The 19,952-nt window shown below is 40.6% G+C and overlaps 1 protein-coding gene across 4 annotated transcripts in view; it reads right to left on the bottom strand.

The window, feature by feature from the left end:
• STIM1 (stromal interaction molecule 1) overlaps positions 1–19,952 on the bottom strand; it is a 188,997-nt gene that overhangs the window by 40,279 nt on the left and 128,766 nt on the right. For all 4 annotated transcript variants that reach the window (XM_046017701.1, XM_046017699.1, XM_046017703.1 and 1 more), the window contains exon 3: positions 18,489–18,603. In XM_046017701.1, coding sequence (XP_045873657.1) covers positions 18,489–18,603 — 115 coding nt within the window. The remainder of the gene's footprint in view (positions 1–18,488; positions 18,604–19,952) is intronic.

Consider the following 19,952-nt stretch of genomic DNA (forward strand, 5'->3'; position numbering starts at 1 on the left):
CTCAGAAGGGAGTCTGCTTGAAGACTCTCTCTCTTCCTCTTTCCTCTTCCCCTCTCCTGCTACCCCTCTCCCCAACAGTCTCTTTCTCAGCCTCTAAAATAAAGAAATAAATCATAAAATAAAGTAAAATAACTTCTTATACAGTAGCATCAATAAGAATTTACTCAAAGAATAATGACTCCCACATGAGGAGTTCCAGACATGTTCTGACTGTGGGCCCCCAAACAGAAACAACAATCTCCTTAAGTACACAGCAGCAACAGCTTGGGTGTTGGCCTGTCTGTGTCACTCTCAGGGAAGCTGAAGAAGCTGGAAGGCTGGAGCTGCCCCTTCATTCTCCTACCTCCCCTATAGTGTGGCCCAGCCCATGGCACAGACTAGACACTCAGACACCCTGCAGGAAACAAGGTTGAAGGAAAAAATGCTCCAATCTCTCAATATCCTCAAGAAGCTTCTAGAATTCAGGAGGGAAGTTCTGAAGCCAAGAGACTTTGGGGATAAGCTATCTGCAGAGGCACAGGAGATGAGAAGGGGAAGGGGCTTGGGGAGGTCTAGTGCCCCCAGACTGCATCCCAGAAGACGAGATCTCAGAGGCTTAGGCTAAGGGTGTTTAGTCATTGCTTGGTTAAATTTCGAATTCCCAGACTAGAAAACATTGAAAAGAAGACAGAAATTAATGTCCAAGAGCTACGTTCAAATCCTAGGGCTTGGGAAAGGAGGGATGAAAGAGCAGGGTTAGAAAAGTGGGTTGTGGGGTGCCTGGGTTGCTCAGTTGTTAAGTGTCTGCCTTCAGCTCAAGGTCCTGGGATTGAGCCCCACATAGAGCTCACAGCTTAACGGGAAGCCTGCTTCTCCCTCTCCCCCTCCCCCGCTTGTGTTCCTTCTCTTGCTGTGTCTCTCTCTGCCAAATAAACAAACAAAATCTTAAAAAAAAATACTCTGTAGTAGTGTTGAATACTAATAAATTTATTTTAAAAGAATGAAAGAAAGAAAGAAAAGTGGGACGTATTAGCCTTTTCTTCCTGAGAAGGAATGTATCTGCCTCTGTACACATCTGTCGACATGACAAATGTGCTCATTCACTATGGTCTGGAATGCCGGCTAGTGAAGGTGTAGTAGAGTGACACACAGATCTGAGGCAGACAGACAAGTACCGGCCTGTGAAGTGCGGGGAACAACACGCTCCCGCCACTGCTGCCAAGGGCGCTTGGCCACGTCTCACACAAAGGGGCCTTTCTGCTTGGCATGTGGAGTGGAAAGAAGGCCACTTTTCTGTTGCTAGAAAAGCCTGCGGCTAGCTGAGCTACAAGGGCCTTTTGTCTCCTGGGAGGACGCCTTAATACAAGTGCAAGCATAGACGCAGGTGTGGGGGAACTCCTCTAGCTGCACCCTCTGCCATGGTGCAATGGGCAGGAGGCACTCTCGACCAGGGAGGGCTTCTCAGTCTGCACCGCTGACATTCTGGGCAGGATAATTCCTTGTTGGGGTGCCGTCCCCTGCAGTGGAGTGTGTTTAACAATATTCCCCAGCATCTAGCCACTAGACGTAGCATGTTGCCACCTGTGACCCTCAGATATGTCTCTGGGTACTGCCAAATGTTCCCTGGAGGACAAGATGCCCCACCCCCCGGCTGGGAACCACTGCTCTAAACACTACATTAAGTGAGACAGAGGGTCTGTAAGGGGGCCACCATACTCCAGGAAGGACGGACTCTCAACACAGCCAGCCCCTACATGGCTAAGCTATGGGAGAAAGGATAAGGGCTTCAACTGTGAGGATAAGTCTCAAGATAGTTCTTCTGTGTGTGTGCATATGCGTGTGTGTGCTCCACACATCGTTCTGTTACCGAGGCAGACACCCTATCTGGGTAGGCTCGGCAGCATGGTATGACCATCCAGAGTCACCCCAGACTGAGCGAAGTAAGCCAGGACGGGCTGCATCCTTATCAGAGGGAAACCTTGTGTCCCTCTCGCTCAGTAGTCAAGGCGAGATATAAGGGCCTCTTGTCCCTACGGTTCAAATACCTAAAAGCTAAAAGTCTTGTTCTGCTTTCTTTTTTTTTTTTTTTTTAAAGATTTTATTTATTTATTTGACAGAGAGAGAGAGGTCACAAGTAGGCAGAGAGGCAGGTAGAGAGACAGGAGGAAGCAGACTCCCTGCTGAGCAGAGAGCCCCATGCGGGGCTCGATCCCAGGACCCCGAGACCATGACCTGAGCTGAAGGCAGAGGCTTAACCCACTGAGCCACCCAGGCGCCCCTTGTTCTGCTTTCTTATTCCAAAAGAGAAAATGGAAAGAATCTCCAGGCCAAAGTGAGGAAAAAGGTAAAAGCAAGTACTGAGAGCTGTGGCTGTCAGTAGAAGACCACAGAATTTGGCAAGGAGGGCTTCACACAGATACGGTCTCCAAATGACTCATGTGTCCAAATTCCAGGAGGACATGGGAGCAAGAGACAGTCTTCTAAAGTCATGAGCCTCTCATTACCCTGAGCCTATCCATGAGGCCCCTGGAGAGATCAAAAACTACATCTCTGGGCAAAACAACAGACAACACTACCAGGAGTCAGAGAAGGCCAACCCTTGGCGTTTTCCATACCAAGTCCTTCCTAAAGAAACCTAGGAGGTGGCTAACTGTAGTCTCCAACACTTTTCATGACGTACTCTGTGTTTTGCGCATACCTTGCCAATATATGATGATCTGTTTATAAATTAGATTCACGTGCTGACATGAGGTATATTATAACACATACACAGAAATTAAAGAATGAGATAAATGCAATAGAAGTACAAGCTATAGCATTGTCTTGTGGCACCCAGCTGATTGTCTTGTGCACCTGGACACCCCGGGGCAAACAGCAGAACTCCTCCAACACAGAAGACCTGAACTTCACGGCTCCGCCCTGGATGCCATCTTGGTCCTAGCTCTTACTTCAGCAGACCTTAGATAGAACCAGGATCTTGCACTATTTTCTCATGCATCCTTGGACATTGCTCGTAGATTTCTAGGTCTTTGCTCTTTCCAGAAAAGCTCTTTTCCCTCTTCAAGGCCTGCTAAACACCAACTAACTCTCCTACTTTATTCTGAAATAACCACCCAAAAATGAAGTCATTCAGGATTGCCAAATACCTGGCCATTTTAGAATGCTAGATTTTAACATATAAATGAAAGAGGAAAGAAGTGTGAGCAAAGACAGAACTTAAATGTGAGGCTTGTTCAGAGAACAGGAACTCCAGTTTGTCTGGAGTCAAAGGGTAACATATAGAGAGATAAGAAGAGTGAGGCATTACTGAGGCCAAATGATAAAAGGCCTTGCACACAGGTAGTGTCAAAGTCCAAAATCATTTATTCACTGAAAAAAAAAAAACGAAAATAAAAACAAACATCAAACACCTACTACTTGCCAGGCACTGCTCCAGGAGCTAGGGATACAACAGTACACACAACAGAGCCACAGATCCCTGGTGCTTATACGCCAGTGGAGAGAGACAAACTAAAACACCGTAAACAAATAATTCTATGTTGGGTGGTGTTAAGCACCATAAAGAAAAATAAAGCAGAGTAAGAGAATAAAGAATGGCACTTTCTCAGATTAGTTCGGGGAAGGCCTCTCTGATGGGGTAACACTGGAACAGAAAGTGGAATGAAGGTGTGAGCCATGTGCACACTTGGGGGAAAAGGCATTCCAGAAAGATGCAACAGTAAGTATTACTCCCTAGCACTTGAGCTATAGCGATACCTCCGGAAATATGCCAGAACAGATCCTCAGACTTGGCCAATTCTTTCGCTTGCCAGAGAAAGAACAAGCAGTAAGAAATGGGCTCCTGCATCACAATCTCTTTCCCCTAATGGACGGGTGGTGTCTCCAAATGAAGCCTTCGTTTAGTTTTGTGGTTTCAAACCCACATCCCAAAAGAACTATGTCTGCCAGTCCCTTCTTTGCGTCTCCCTCACACAGCTGTTAGTCACTTGAGCTCTCAGTCAGCTTTTGCTCAGCCCTTTGGTCAGCCAGTCAGCACAGTGGTTAAGAAGGTGGGTTTCTATTTGAATTCGGGATCTGATGCTTACTAGATGTAGGACCACAGACAAGTTACTTAACCTTTCTGGGCCCCTTTTTTATCACCTATAAAATGGTGAGAATCACAGGTCTCACATCACAGGAGCAAAGCGAAGATATGGGAAGCTCCTAGCATACATAAATGTCAAGGAAATATTAGCTCTTATTAACATCACTGTTCACCAAGCTATCTTTGGCTACCTACTCTGGTAGGTTCTGGGTGAGTTACTACATACAGAGACCAATATGCATAACTTCCATCACAAGGGCTCTCTTCTAGAGAAGGAGCCATATAAGAAAACATATGAGGATAAGACAGTGTGATAAGTGTTACATCACAGGTATGTATGGGGTGATTCAGGGGGACCAAGAAAGGAACGGACTGACTGCTAGAGTAAGACAGAAAAGACATCACAAAGCCTAGCTTCTTATCTGGCTCCTCTGGATAGAGAGCACTCCCAGACACCTACAGAATCTTACCGAAGTGGCCCTCCCTCAAAAGTAGTTCGTGGCATAGGCCTATGGTTTGTCTCTCTGAGTGGTTTCCTTCTGGCTTTCACTAGCAGCTTGCCATCTGCGCCTAGAAGGAGGCAGGGGTCTTGGTTTTCTGATGTGGTGTCAACCTCAAGCCCTGAATCATCACTGCAAAAAGAATCCAGCCCTCAGGCCCAGGCCTCATGTGACAGGCACACTAGGCCACCCTGCACCAACCAGGTTGACGTGGCTACAGAGCAGGAAGAGAACCTAGGTGTCAGAATGTCAAATGATCTTGTTTAAGATCACACAATGGCAGAGGCAAGGACAAACTTTTGTCTCCCTCATCCCTACACTGGGCAAGGCCCTGTGCTCAGAGTTAAGATATAAAATCACGTAAGATAATGTCCTCAAGCAGTCTGGTGTGAAAACAGGCAAGGGAACAGATAGTTGCAATTAGTGTGCTAAATGCCATTATGAGGCCTAACCTAGCGTATGGTTTCCGAGGAAGATTTCCTAAAGAAGGGTATACTTAAATTGAGTCTTAAATGTCAAATAGAATTTAATCAGATCAACAAGGGGGAAGGACAGAGGGAACAGTATATATGAAAGTAGCAAGGGATGAAAGGAAATGATATATCCCAGTAACTGCAGATAAATCAGTATAGCCATAGAAGAGATATGGTGAAATGTTGTAGAAAATAAGGAGCACCTGCACCCCAATGTTCATAGCCGCAATGTCCACAATAGCCAAACTATGGAAAGAGCCCAGATGTCCATCCACAGATGAATGGATAATGAATATGTGGGATATACATACACCAGAATATTACTCAGCCATCAAAAAGAATGAAATCTTGCCATTTGCAACGACATGGATGGAACAAGAGGGTATTATGCTAAGCAAAATCAGTCAGTCAGAGAAAGACAAATACCATATGATTTCAATCACATGTGGAATTTAGGAAACAAAACAGATGAACATAAGGAAAAGGAAGGGAAAATAAAATAAGAGAAAAACAGAGAGGGAGGCAAAGCATAAAAAACTCTTAACTACAGGAAACAAACAGGGTTGCTGGAGGGGAGGTGATGGGGAAATAGAGTAACTGGGTGATGGGCATTAAGGAAGGCACTTGTTGTGATGAGCACTGGGTGTTATATGCAACTGATGAATCACTAAGTTCTACCTCTGGAACTAGTAATACACCATATTTTAACTAAATTAAACTTAAAAATCTCAGCAAAAATGAGCTTTTGGGACTTCATCAAGATAAAAATCTTCTGCATAGTAAAGGAAACAGTCAACAAAACTAAGACACAACCCACTCAACAGGAAAAGATATTTGCAAATTACATCACAGATAAAGGGATGGTATCTGAGATCTATAAAGAACTTATCAAACTCAACAAACAAGAAACAAACAATCCAGTCAAAAAAGGGGCAGAAGACATGAACAGACACTTATCCAAAGAAGACATGCAAATGGCTAACAGACACATGAAAAAATGTTCAACATCACTAACCATCAGGGAAATACAAATCAAAACCACAGTAAGAGGGGCGCCTGGGTGGCTCAGTGGGTTAAAGCCTCTGCCTTCAGCTCAGGTCATGATCCCAGGGTCCTGGGATTGAGCCCCACATCGGGCTCTCTGCTCAGCAGGGAGCCTGCTTCCTCCTCTCTCTCTCTTCCTGCCTCTCTGCCTACTTGTGATCTCTATCTGTCAAATAAATAAATAAAATCTTAAAAAAAAAAAAACCACAGTAAGATATCACCTTACATCAGTTAGAACTGCAAAAATTAACAAAACAGTTAACAACAAATGTTAGCAAGGATGTGGAGAAAGGGGAAACCTCTTAACTGTTGGTGGGAATGCAAGCTGGTACAGCCACTCTGGAAAACAGTATGGAGGTTCCTCAAGACGTTAAAAATAGAGCTACCCTATGACCCAGCAATTGCACTGCTAGGTATTGGCTCCGAAGATACAGATGTGAAAAGAAGGGGAATATGCACCCCAATGTTCATAGCAGCAATGTCCACAATAGCCAAACTGTGGAAGGAGCCAAGAAGCCCTTCAACAAATGAATGGATAAAGAAGATGTGGTACATATATATAATAGAATATTACTCAGCTATCAGAAAGGATGAATACCCACCATTTGCATCAAATGGATGGAAATGGAGAGAATTATGCTAAGTAAAATAAGTCAAGCAGAGAAAGACAATTATCACATGGTTTCACTCAGTGGAACAGAAGGAATAGCATGGAGGATGATAGCTGAAGGGAGGCAAAACTGAAGGAGGAGAGTTCAGAGTGGGAGATGAACCATGAAAGACTATGGACTCCAAGAAACAAACAGAGGGTTTCAGAAGGGAGGGGCATAGAGGAATGGGGTAGCCAGGTGATGGGTATTCAGGAGAGCATATGTTGTGATGAGCACTGGGTGTTATACACTACTAATGAATCACTGAACAGTACATCAAAAACTAATGATGTACTATATACAGTAGTTAACTGAACATAATAAAAAAATTTAATTAAAATTTTCAAAAAAATAAGAAAAATAAGTAGATCACAGAAATAAGCATGGGCCTGATATGCTAATCTAGCACAATGCCAGGTATACAGAAGGTATTCAGTTAATTTTTTTTCTTTCTTTAAAGCAGACATGTTTACACAAATTGTAGGAGAGAAAACACTAATTTGGGGGGCCAATACTACAAAGGTGAATAAGAAAGGCATGATGAAGAAACACAGTATTAAAATATGAAGAAACTCTCAGGATATAAAAGACAACCAGCTTTTTATTTATATATACATATAGAATCCTTTTCCCCCAATTAAGATAATTCTGTTGAGATTACAAATGGACATATAATTTTAATGCATCTAACATCTCATAATAAACATTTAAAAAATCAATGGCATTTTTTTAAAAGATTTTATTTATTTATTTGACAGCCAGAGATCACAAGTAGGCAGAGAGGCAGGCAGAGAGAGAAGAGGAAGCAGGCTCCCTGCTGAGCAGAGAGCCCGATGCGGGGCTCGATCCCAGAACCCTGGGACCATGACCTGAGCCGAAGGCAGAGGCTTTAACCCACTGAGCCACCCAGGTGCCCCTCAATGGCATTTTCTATAATAATATGTTTCATCAACAACTACTAAGCTTTCAAGTACCTTATTTTGTTGAGTCTCAAATGAGACAGCAGTTGTAACCTAAGCTTATTGCTAATTCTATAGAAACTCAAGTATTACCTAACCAACAGAAGAGCCAATATTTTTGTATCTTCAAAATAACATATGATTATCATATATGATTACACAGGAATTTACTTGTACCATCTTTAGCAATACCTTTATTCATCCAAGTTCCAATTAAGAATATTTCTTCCACCCAGGAATTTGGTATCCTAGCATGACTGTTTCATTATTTTTTTTAAAAATTCTTTTGATGAGAAGCCACTGAACAATGTAAGCAGAGATATGGTCAGATATTTACTTTTGAAAAATCTCTCTGGAACCAATCAAAGGACAAACTGCAATAGAGCTAGAATGAGTCAAGAATAGTATGAAAGCATCCAAGCAAAAGATAATTAAGCTGAGGTTTCTGCTTCAGGCAAAGATGAAGTAACAAGAATGGAATTCATCCTCCCTCCTGAAACAACCAAAACAAAAAATGAAAAAAACGAGGAGGAAAAAAAAAAGACAAAATATATGAAACAATGGTTTTCAAGACACTGGACATCAGCCTAGAATGGACAGTGATCTTTGAGAGATAGTAAACAAATGAGGCAGGTGATACAATTGCCCTAGCTTCTGGCTTTGAGAAAAGTTTCAGGCTACAATGCAGAGAGTGGAACTGGGGTTGAGAGGGAAGAAATGGAAGTACACTACTGTGTGGTTCTTATGCTGTATGTGATAAGATATAATAATATCTTGAAAAACCTTATGTATTATTGGTGAGAATGTAAACTGGTGTGGTCACCATGGAATGCAGTATGGAGTTTCCTTAAAAAATTAAAAATAAAATTACCATATGATTCAGTAATTCTACTACTAGGTACTTACCCAAAGAAAATGTATGCATCTAATTTGAAAAAATGTATGCATTCCTGTTTACTGCAGCATGATTTACAATAGCCAAGACATGAAAGCAATCTAAGTATCCTTTGGTAGATGAATGAAGAAGATATGATATATATACAATGGAACACTACTCAGCCACAAAGAAGAATGAGATCTTACCATATGCGACAACACAGATGGAAGCCATTGTGTGAAGTAAAATAAGCCAGACAGAGAAAAATAAATACCATAGGATTTAACTTACATGTGGAATCTAAAAAACAAAGCAGAAACAGACCCATAAAACAGAGAACAAACTTGTGGTTGGCAGAGGAGAAGGGACAAGGGGAAAGGGCAAAATCGGTGAAGTGCAATGGGATGTACAAGCTTCCAGACAGAATGAATTAAGTCACAGCAGTGAAAGGTAGAGCAAAGGGAATATAATCAGTGGTACAGTGATTGCAGTAGCATCATATAGTGACAGTAGCTACAGCTGTGGTAAGCACAGCACAACATACAGAGTTGTTGAATCACTATGCTGTACACCTGAAACTAATGTAATTTGTGTGTTAACTATACTTCAATAAAAAATAAAATAATAATATCCCTAGAAAGTAGACTGTGGTAAGTTAAAGATGCATATTTTATCTCCTAAAGCAATCACCAAAATAACAAAACAGAGTCAAACCAATAAAAAAGATAAAACAGAATCATAAAAACCACTTATTAATCCAAAAAAGGCAGAAAAAGAAGAAAAGGTAATAAAAAAACACCAGGAAAAAACAGAAAACAAATAGCAAGATAGTAGCCTAAAATCTAATCACATCAATAACCACATTAAATGTAAATGGTCTCAATACCCCAAATAAAAGGCAGAAATTATCAGATTGCAAAAAAAAGGTAAGACCGCAGCATAAACTGTTTATAAGAAATGGATTCAAATATAAAAACACAATGGGGTGCCTGGGTGGCTCATTCGTTTAAGCATCCCACTCTTTTTTTTCTTTTTCTAAGACTTTATTTATTTGTCAGAGAGAGAGCACAAGCAGGCAGAGTGGCAGGCAGAGGCAGAGGGAGAAGCAGGCTCCCCGTCAAGCAACGAGCCCGATGCGGGACTCAATCCCAGGATCCCAGGATCATAACCTGAAGCTGAAGGCAGCCAGCTAACCAACGGAGCCACTCAGGTGTCCCTAAGCACGGAATTCTTGATTTCAACTCAGGTCATGAACTCAGGGTCATGAGATCAAACCCCAAGTCCAAGTCAGGCTCCTCACTGGGTGTGAAGCCTGCTTAAGATTTTCTCTCCCTCTTCCTCTGCCCCTCTCCCCCCAAACACACACACACACGCAAACACACACATAGATTAAAAGTGAATAGATGGAAAAAGATACACAAAACCAATAATACTCAAAAGAAAGTCATATTAATATCAAAGGAGATTTCAGAGCAAAGAATAACACCAGGAAAAAAGAAAGTCTTTTCACAATAATGAAGTCAATTAATCAAGAAGACATAATAATCTTAAACCTTGGGGCACTTGGTAAAGAATGAGGCTCTTAATCTTGGGGGTCATGACTTCAAGTCCTACACTGGATGTAGAGACTACTTAAGTAAATAGACTTTTTTTAAAAATCCTAAATCTTCATGAACCTAGCAAGAGACTTTTAAAATACATGAAGAAAAACTCATAAAATTAATATGCAAATCCACAATTATAGCTGGAAATTTAAATACTCCTCCTCAATAACTGAGAATAGCAATAGGCAAAAACTCAGGCAAGATACAGTAGACTTGAACAACACCATCAATCAACATGGCCTGACTGACCTTTATAGAACACTCCACCCAACAACAGTCAAGTGCACATGGAACATTTACCAAGATATATGATGTTCAAAAAAAAAAAAAAAAAAAAGATATGATGTTCAGGGACATAAGAAAAAGGTCTATAAAAATACGTAAAGCATTCCTATTCCTGAAACCAATATTATACTGTAAGTTAACTAACTAGAATTTAACTAAAATTTTTAGGAAAAGAAAAAAAGAATAACTTAGAGTAACTTGGAATTCCTTTTGTATGGAAGCCTCTTTCTTCATTCATTTATTCACTACATTTATAATGTAAAATTGGAATGCATTATGAAGTTATTGAAGACTGTATCAGACCAAAAAAAAAAAATAATGAAAAAGTGATAATAAGGATTCACCAGCAGTCAAGTTTTCACTTTAGATATTTTTACATTTTAGATATTTTTACAAGTTAGAAAAAAAGCAAACAACCACAACATATCAGAATTTGCAAAATACCTAAAGTAGGACTTACAGCAAATTTACAGCATTAAATGCCTATATTAGAAAAAAGGAGGGGCGCCTGGATGGCTCAGTCTAAGTGTCTGCCTTCGGCTTAGGTCATAATCCCAGGGTTCTGAGATGGAGTCCCACATGACGCTTCCTGCACGGCGGGAAGCCTGCGTCTCCCTCTCCCACTCCCCCTGCTTGTGTTCCCTCTCCTGCTGTCTCTCTCTGTCAAATAAATAAATAAAATCTGTAAAAAATAAAATAAAAAGCCAGTTTTAAAAAAAGAAAGAAAAGAAAAAAGGAAAGGCCTCAAATCAATTATCTTAGTTTCCACCTCAATAAACTAGAAAAGAGGAACAAATTAAACATAAAGTAAGCAAAGAAAGAAAATAATAAAGATTAATATAAAAATCAATGACATAGTCAAAAATAGAGAAAATCCTTGAGAATAAATATTGGTTCCTTGAGCATATCAATATATTAAAGGTTACTAAGAAAGGTTATAAATAAATGTACACCAGTAAATTTGATGACTTAATGAAACAGACAAATTGAAGACACAAACTAAAAAAGCTCACTCAAGAAGAAATAAATAACCTTAGTCCTATTACCTATTCAAGAAATTGACTGTTATTAAAAATCTTCCCACAAAGAAAACTCAAGGATCATGTGGCTTTACTGGTGAACTCTAGTAAGTATTTAAAGAAAAATAATACCAATTCTATACGAAGTCTTCTGAAAAATTGAAGAATACTTCCCAATTCAATGAGGCCAGCATAATCCTGATACCAAAAATAAAGGTATTATAAGAAAACTATGAACCAATATCCCTCATTAACAAAGATATAAAAATCTGAAACAAAATTTTACCAAATAGAATCCAATCATATAATAAAAAGATAATGACCAAGTGGGGTTTATCCCAAAAATGCAGGGCTGGATTAACATTTAAAAATGAATCAATGTGGGGGTGCCTGGTGGCTCAGAAGTTAAGCATCTGACTCTTGATTCTGGCTCAGGTCATGATATTGGGGTTGTGAAATCAAGCCTCAAGCTGGGCTTATGCTCAGCATCGAGTCTTCTTGGGATTCTCTCTCTCTCTCTCTCTCTTTCTGTCCCTCCCCCTGCTCATGTACTCTCTCTCCCTCTCTCAAATAAATAAAATCTTTATAAAACAATCAACATAATTCACCACCTTAGCAAATAAAAATAGAAAAACCAGGCAATCATCTCCATAGACACAGAAAATTCATTTGATAAAATCCAACATCCATACCTGATATAAGCTCTTAGCAAATCAGTAATAGAAAGTCACTTCCTCAATTTGACCAAAGGCTTTTGCAAAATAAAAGAAATCCCCACAGCTAATGTTATATTTAATCATGAAAGATTGAATGTTTTCCTCCTGAGATCAGAAAAAAGACACAGATGCCTACTCGTACCACTTCCCTTCAAGACTATACTGGAGATACTAATCAGGGCAATCAGACAAGAAGAATTTTTTTTAAGACCTTATGTATTTAAGTAATCTCAACACCCAAGATGGAGGCCAAACCCACAACCGTGAGATCAAGAGTTACATGTTCTACCAACTGAATCAACCAGATGCCTCCACAAGATGTTTTTAAAGACATTCAGATTGGACAAGAAAACAGTAAAACTTTCTTTAGAAGACTTCATTATCTTATTTGAAACTCTGATGGCATCTCACTAACAAGTGAATTTATTAGCAAGGTTGCAGAATACAAGACCAATATATAAAAATCAATTTTTACATATTTTACCACAATTTTAAAAATACTATTTATAATAACACCAAATTTTTGAAATAGAAATAAATCCAACAAAAGACATGAAAGACCTGTATACTGAAAACTACAAAATACTACTGAAAGTATGTCTCCTAAATAAATAGAGTGATGTACCTTATTTATCAGAAAATTCAATATAGTTAAGATGTCAATTCTGTCAAACTGAGCTATTGATTCAATGTAATGGCAATTAAAATCCTATCAAGCTTTTTTGTAGACACTGACGAGTTGATTCAAGAATAAACAGCCAAAACAACTTGGAAAAAGGGAAACAGTGTTGGAAGGCAAACACTATCTAACTAAAAGAGTTATTATAAGACTATTGTAATCAAAATAGATGAGTGGATCAGAATACAAAGTCCAGGGCACCTGGGTGGCTCAGCTGGTTAAGCATCTGCCCTCAGCTCAGGTCATGATCCCAGGGTCCTGGAATTGAGTCCCGCATCAAGCTCCTGCTTCTCCCTCTTCCTCTGCCTCTCTCTCTTTCTCTCTCTCCGTCTCTCATGAATAAATAAATAAAATCTTAAAAAAGAAAAATAAGAAGAATAAAAAGTCCAGAAATAAACCCATACTTACTTATATGGACAACTGATTTTTAACAGAAGGTATAAGGCAATGCAGTGGAAAAATGACAGAATTTTCAACAAATGGTTCTAGAACAATTGAGACATCCATGAGCACAAAAAAAGAGATCAGGGGCCTAAACATAAAATCTACAACTATAAACTTCTAGAGAACATGGGAGAAAAATCCTTGTGTGACCATGGGTTAGACAAGTATTTCTTACATATGGCACCAAGGGATGATCCACAAAAGCACAAAATGAAAAACTGGCCTTCAGAAAAATTAAAACTTACCATTCTTCAACAGAAAGATAAGCCAGCCACAGGCTGGGAGAAAAATCTTTGCAAAACGTCTATCTCATAAAGGATCCATTTGCATACATGTGTCAGAACTCAAAAAAATTATATACACTGTCAATATTTACCCTGATTGCATTATCAATTATAACTGAATAAATCTTTCAAAAAGATGAAGTTGAGCTAAGGCAGCATCATAGGAGATGCACATAAAATACAGGAGAGAGGCAGAATCCTTGGGACTTGGTGACAGAAATAGGTGAGAGATGCTCAGTTTCCTTTATTAAATGTGGAGACAAGTAAGACCTTCAGGTAGCTATTTAATATAAACTGAAAATGACTGCAGTGTCAAATCACTGCATTGATGCTAGTGGGGGGGTTTTGTTATAGGAAAAAAAGTATCTAAAAGAATCCAAGAGATGGGGCGCCTGGGTGGCTCATGGGTTAAATAAAGCCTCTGCCTTCATTTCAGGTGGTGAACTGACCTGATCCCAGGGTCCTGGGATCAAGTCCCACATAGGGCTCTCTGCTCAGGGGGAGCCTGCTTCCCCTCTCTCTCTCTGTCTGCCTCTCTGCCTACTTGTGATCTCTATCTGACAAATAAATTTAAAAAAAAAAAAAAATAAATAAATAAATAAATAAATAAATAAATAAATAAATCCAAGAGAAAGAAAAGTCAATTGTATCTTCCACCCCAAAAATGTAGCAACGATGGCTGAGGTATTTAACTCAATGACTTAAAGATTCTCTTAGCAAAGTAAAATTTTTATGTAGCTAAAACCACAGGATAAACACATTTCTCCTTGGGTTTATGTAAAAGCAAAATGGGGATGCCTACTCTTTTATACTGATCTGACTTCTGAAATGGTTCAGACAGAAGTCCAATGCCACCTGCCCTCGCTGGGTATGTCAACACAGAAAGGCCAGCTCTACTGGGTTTCTCTCTAAAAGCCTCCTGGTTTGCCAGTGCTGTTCCAGCTGCCTCCTGTGAAAAATCCCATCCTACAAAGAATAGTACAGACAGAACTGGAGATCTGTTGAGTTTATGTCACTATTTCCAAATTATTATTTGGAATTATTTCCAAATTATTCCCAGTAGAAAAGAAATATTTTCTAAAGGCAAAGTTCAAAGTCACACTAGAATACTGCCTTTCACTGGAATCATATTATTTAGTTAGAATCAAAGTTGATAGTTTGAGACATCTTTGATCCACATAAATGGGGAAAGAAATTACTACTTTGTTTGGCTGAGAGCATCTTCTGAAATCTCATGTCCAGGAAAGGGGAGAAAAAATAGTAATGATGCACTTTGTTTAGAGGAATGGAAACCATGTTTTAGAGGAGAATCTTCTTAGGTCAGTACCTCCCACCATCCCTCTAATGGCACTGTTACTGGTTCTACTGCTCAAATACGCAAACGATAATTCAGTTTCTCAGATTCTACAAAATCTACCTGGCCTCCTTTCCTTTAAAGAACTGCCACCTCCCCCGACCCCCCCACCGCCCACCTCTCCACAGGGTCTTAGAGGGATTGGAAATTGCCACACCCCCTCCCAGCCCATACCTATTCTCTCACTACCACTACCCCACATAAGTCTGTGATCCAGACTTTTCCAATGTGATTCTCCCTCCGCCACATCTGACCATTGAGCAAAGATACTGAGAAGACAAATGAATGAAGCAAGACATCTAAAAGTAGCCAATTAGAAAAGGCCAATCCCCTAGCTCCTGCTGCTGGGACCCCTGGAGTTACCCTTGCTCTTGATCCTTCCCCAGCCCAGTTTGTTCAGCTCTTTCTTACTTAATTTTGTGTAACAAAGAATTTGGTGGTCTTTGTCTTCACGTCAATTTCCGTGGTGATAAAATGATAAAATCCCTCTGTTATTCATGGTGCCACCCTTGGATCACATGTGAGTTTCAGCTAATGAGATGACTCTGGGGGGGGGGGGGTAACCAGGAAGACCAACGAGGTGACTAGTGGATTGGGGCTTTGGGGCAGGAGATAGTAACCCAAACTTCAGAAAGGAAAAAGGGTGCAGACTAAGGCCCCTCATGGAGCCAGTAATGCAATCAATCATGTATATGTAATAGGACCTCCATAAGAGCTCTGGACGCTGAGGCTCAGATGAGCTTTCTGGTTGGCAAACACATTCGTGCTGGGAGGGTGATAGGTCCCAATGCCAGGGGAAGAGACAGAAGCTCCAAACTCAGGACCCTCCCAGCCTCGCCCTATTGTTCTCGTCGTTTGGTTGGCGTTGGCCCTAACTTTTATCCATTATAATAAAATTATAATCATAAATACAGCACTTTCCTGAGTTCTGCAAGTCATTTAGCAAATTTTTCAAACCAGAGGGGTAGTGGGAACCCATGATTTATAGCCAGTCGGTCAGAGCACAGGTGGCTGGAAACACCCAGAGTTTATGGCTGCTTGGTGGCTAAAGTGAGAGCAGTCCTCTTGGGGACTATGCCCTTAACCCATGAAGTCTGCACTGACTGGGTATTCAGTGACAGAATCACATTGCATTATTTCATTACACGCTCTCTTTGATTCATATTCCTCATCTGTAAATGGAGGCAATCATAGTATTTCTGCTTCAGAGGGTTTTCGTGTAAAACGAATGAGTTAATCTATATAAATCACTCAGAACAGTGGCTAGCATATATCAAATACTATATAAATATTAAAGTTGCTTTTTAGTTCTCATTGTTTTTATTACTGAAGTCTAGAACGGGCTAATGTAGCAATTATCAGGCTTTTCTGTTAAAATCTAAATAACACTGAGAAAACACTGGCTCCCACCATCAGTCAGAAAATGTTAACAACACTAATCATGTAGATGGTACTGGCACTAGTCAGCGAATGTTCTGCACACAAACGAACACTGCTGATATCTATCTCCTCCAGCAGGACTCAGGCCAGCCGGCTTGTGCCAGCGCCAGAAGATCACGTGCTTTTTGTAGCTCTGGAAATCATCACTCCAGAGATTAGGGGCCTTGTTCTAAATAATGAAGCAAACTGTCCAAGGAATAGTCCACATGAAGATTCTAACTTTTAGCTTGGCTGGCACATACCAGGCATGGCACATGATGAGCGATCCTAAAACATACATGTCACCTCGCAGCTTAGCTATGAGCTACCTCCCAGCACACTGGAATGTTTCTCTGCTCCTCAGTAATGGGAACCAACCCTTCAAAACTTGCTCCATTGTCTTTCATCTTCCTGTCATTTAGAACATATTTGGAAGTGTTCCAAATAGTTGCTGAATCCAGGAATAAAGTTCTTACCAGAAAACTGTCTTGGCTGCATTTTAGTCTTATGATTTCTTCCCTGTTTCTGCCCTCTCTTGGTCAATTTCCCTTCCCAGCTACTTCTGTGGAGTTTACAGAGAAGGCCAGGAATGCTTTCCCTGCCATCTCCATTCCAAATTCCCACTTAATGAAACGCACTTTTCAAACCCAGGCGCCATGTCCTCATGTAGTTACAGAAAAAAGAAGAAAACTAAAATTAAACAGTACTAATAGAAGATTTTTCCTGGCAGTGCCGGTACAATTCCAAAAATCATTTCACTGGTTGATCTTGCATCAGTAGACCGCCAGAGCTGCTCAGGAGCTAGTAAACAAAGCCCCCACAAGGATTTCCAGAAAGCTTTCTATATAGCTAACTTACGCTTCTTCTACATTGATAATCTCATGTTTCCCACCTACATTATACATGATCATTTCCAGATCTAAAATTCTATAATCCTAGGTAAGATTAAAACAAAAACAGAAATGGCCCCATTTCCTACCAAAACTGGGTTTCTCTACCACCAGACCAGTACTTCCAACCAGGATGGCATAGAAAGTACTGACCCAAGGACAGGAAGGTCCGGGTTTAAGTCCTGGCTCTGCTATCTACTTAGTGCATGACAACAAATAATCACTTTGTAAATCTGAGCTGAAGGCTCCTCACCTACAAATGCAGAGGCCCTGTTGGTCATTTAAGTCTTACCCTTCTTAGCATCAACACCTCCCTATGAGATCCTGTGAAGAAACTGCTTCTAATCTTGTTAGTATCAAAGGACACTCTAACCACAGACGGAGATGGAGAGGAGACTAAAACCCTGTTTTTCCCTTCTCTGTCAAACTTCACACAATTAGATATACCCTTTCACTCCGAGCTCTGAAGCAAATGCTTCAGGGGAAAAACAAAATTGTAGTCAGGGCTTAACAGTTTTCTGCATGAGAAATAACTAAATTTTTTATTTAATAAGTTCAGCAGGAGTCCACAGAATGACATGACGGCTGAAGGCTCCAGGAGCTAATCAGGCTGCACTGACAAGATGCATACAAGGTCCAGAACTAAGAAGTTGACAGTCCTGCTCAACTCTGAGCTGGTCAAACCACCCCTGCGGGTCTGTGTCCAACTCCAGGAGCTATGATCTAAGAAGTAACAAAAGGGTTCACAGGTAGGAAACCAAAACAAGGAGGAGACTGAGAAAACATGTTTCCTTCAAACAACCTGGAAAAGAGAGGACTCAGGGGGAGAATCCATCTTACTTCCAGCCAATCTTTGAATCATTTAGGTCTCAGTAGAGCTGAGACCAAGTGGGGAGTTATAAGGGCTGCCGCAAAAAGCCAGCAAGCTCCCTGTCTCTAGAGAAGAGCAGAAAGTGGGGTCGTGGTGAGAAGACAGGTGGGGACCGGATGGAATTCAATTAGAATTCCAACGAAGGGCAACTCCAACTCCGGAGCACCTTCCCCCACTCCCAGCCTGAGGATTATTAGATTCAGTCTTATTCAGTGACTACATGTAGAACCATTTTAATAACTTGCTCTTACAAAGCATTTTATCCTCATGTACTTTTAAAGCCAAGTCCCTGCCCATCTTCTTCTGTCTTCTCTAAACCTTCCGGCAACTAAGATTGACAACCAAGCTGCCTATTACCTTCTGAAGACTTCCATGCTTTCCACAGGTCCTCCACACTGATGAGCTTATCCTCACCATGGAAGGTGCTGTGTTTCACTGTCGGGTCATGGTAATTGAGGTCTTCCCTCAGGAACTGCAAGGGAAAAGCACACAAGTCACAAGAGATACCTAGGAGCCAGCCCACCGAGATCTCCATGCAGGCCATCCAGCTTTCCACAACACATTCCATCCACCCAATGTACATGTGTACCACGTCACTCATCTGTCCTTCCATGTGCCTATGTCCTAGTTGACAACTACACTGCCTCTTCTTTGTTGTATGTTTCACTTGAAAAAAAATGAATAAGAGAGTCCTTTCTTACATTTTTGTAATTATGGAAAGAAAGATACTAAATTATAGTTAACCGGAATTCCATAAGCTAGAAGAAGGATAGGGAAAAAGAATTAACAATTCGTAATCACTTGTTTATATACTAAGCAATATTCCAAGAACTTCTACAATACTTTTTCATCAAATCCTCTACAACCAATGAATTATCACACCTATTTTACAAACATGAACAGCAATAACTCTAAGATAATGCAACTTGCCCCAAATCATATTAAATTTAGAGAGATTAAATTATTTGTTATGATGGTTTTAAAATGTGTCCACAATTCTATGACAATCCTCCCACCAAAGGTGAATTCCCCTCTCCCTGAATATAGGCTGACATGAGTGACTCATCTTCTAACAAACAGAATGTGGCAGCAGTGATGTCAAATGACTTCCAAGGCTAGGTGAAAAAAGGCAATACAGAGTCCACCTGGCTCTCTCCCTTTTGGGACACATGCCTTGAGAGCCCTGAGCCAACAACTATATACAAAGCCGGGCTACCCAAAAGCCACCACTCTGGAGAGACCATGCGGAAAGACTACACTAGAAACACAGAGAGATGTCTCCCCAGCCCAGGGATCAGACATGTGAGTGACTGAGACTTCAGATGATTCCTGCCCCCCACTTTTGAATCACTGTATCTGAACCCAAGTGGACACAGATGAGCTGTCCCTGCTGAGCCATGACCCGACCACGGGTAAATAACAAAATAAATGTTGCTGTTTAAAGCCACTGACTTTTGGGGAAGTAGTTGGTTATACGGCATTAGATAACTCAAACATTTGCTCAAGGTTACAGCTGATAAGTGATAGACTTGTATTCCAACCCAAGATTTCTGACTTTATTGTCCAAATTTTTCCCCAGCACTGTAGGTGCTGTCCTTTAATTATTGGTATTTCTTTTCATAATATACTCTTACAAGAAAGAAGCAAAAGAAATCAAAGCTTTTAGAAAAAAAAATTTAAAGATTTCATTTATTTATTTGAGAGAGAGAGGAAGGGAGACAGAGCACACACTTGTACAAGGAGGCAGAGCAACAGGCAGAGGGAGAAGGAGAACCAGGTTCCCTGCTGAGCAGGGAGTCTGATGCAGGCTTGATCCCAGGA

This window comes from Meles meles, chromosome 8 (assembly GCF_922984935.1).
Source record: "Meles meles chromosome 8, mMelMel3.1 paternal haplotype, whole genome shotgun sequence".
Taxonomy (NCBI): domain Eukaryota; kingdom Metazoa; phylum Chordata; class Mammalia; order Carnivora; family Mustelidae; genus Meles; species Meles meles.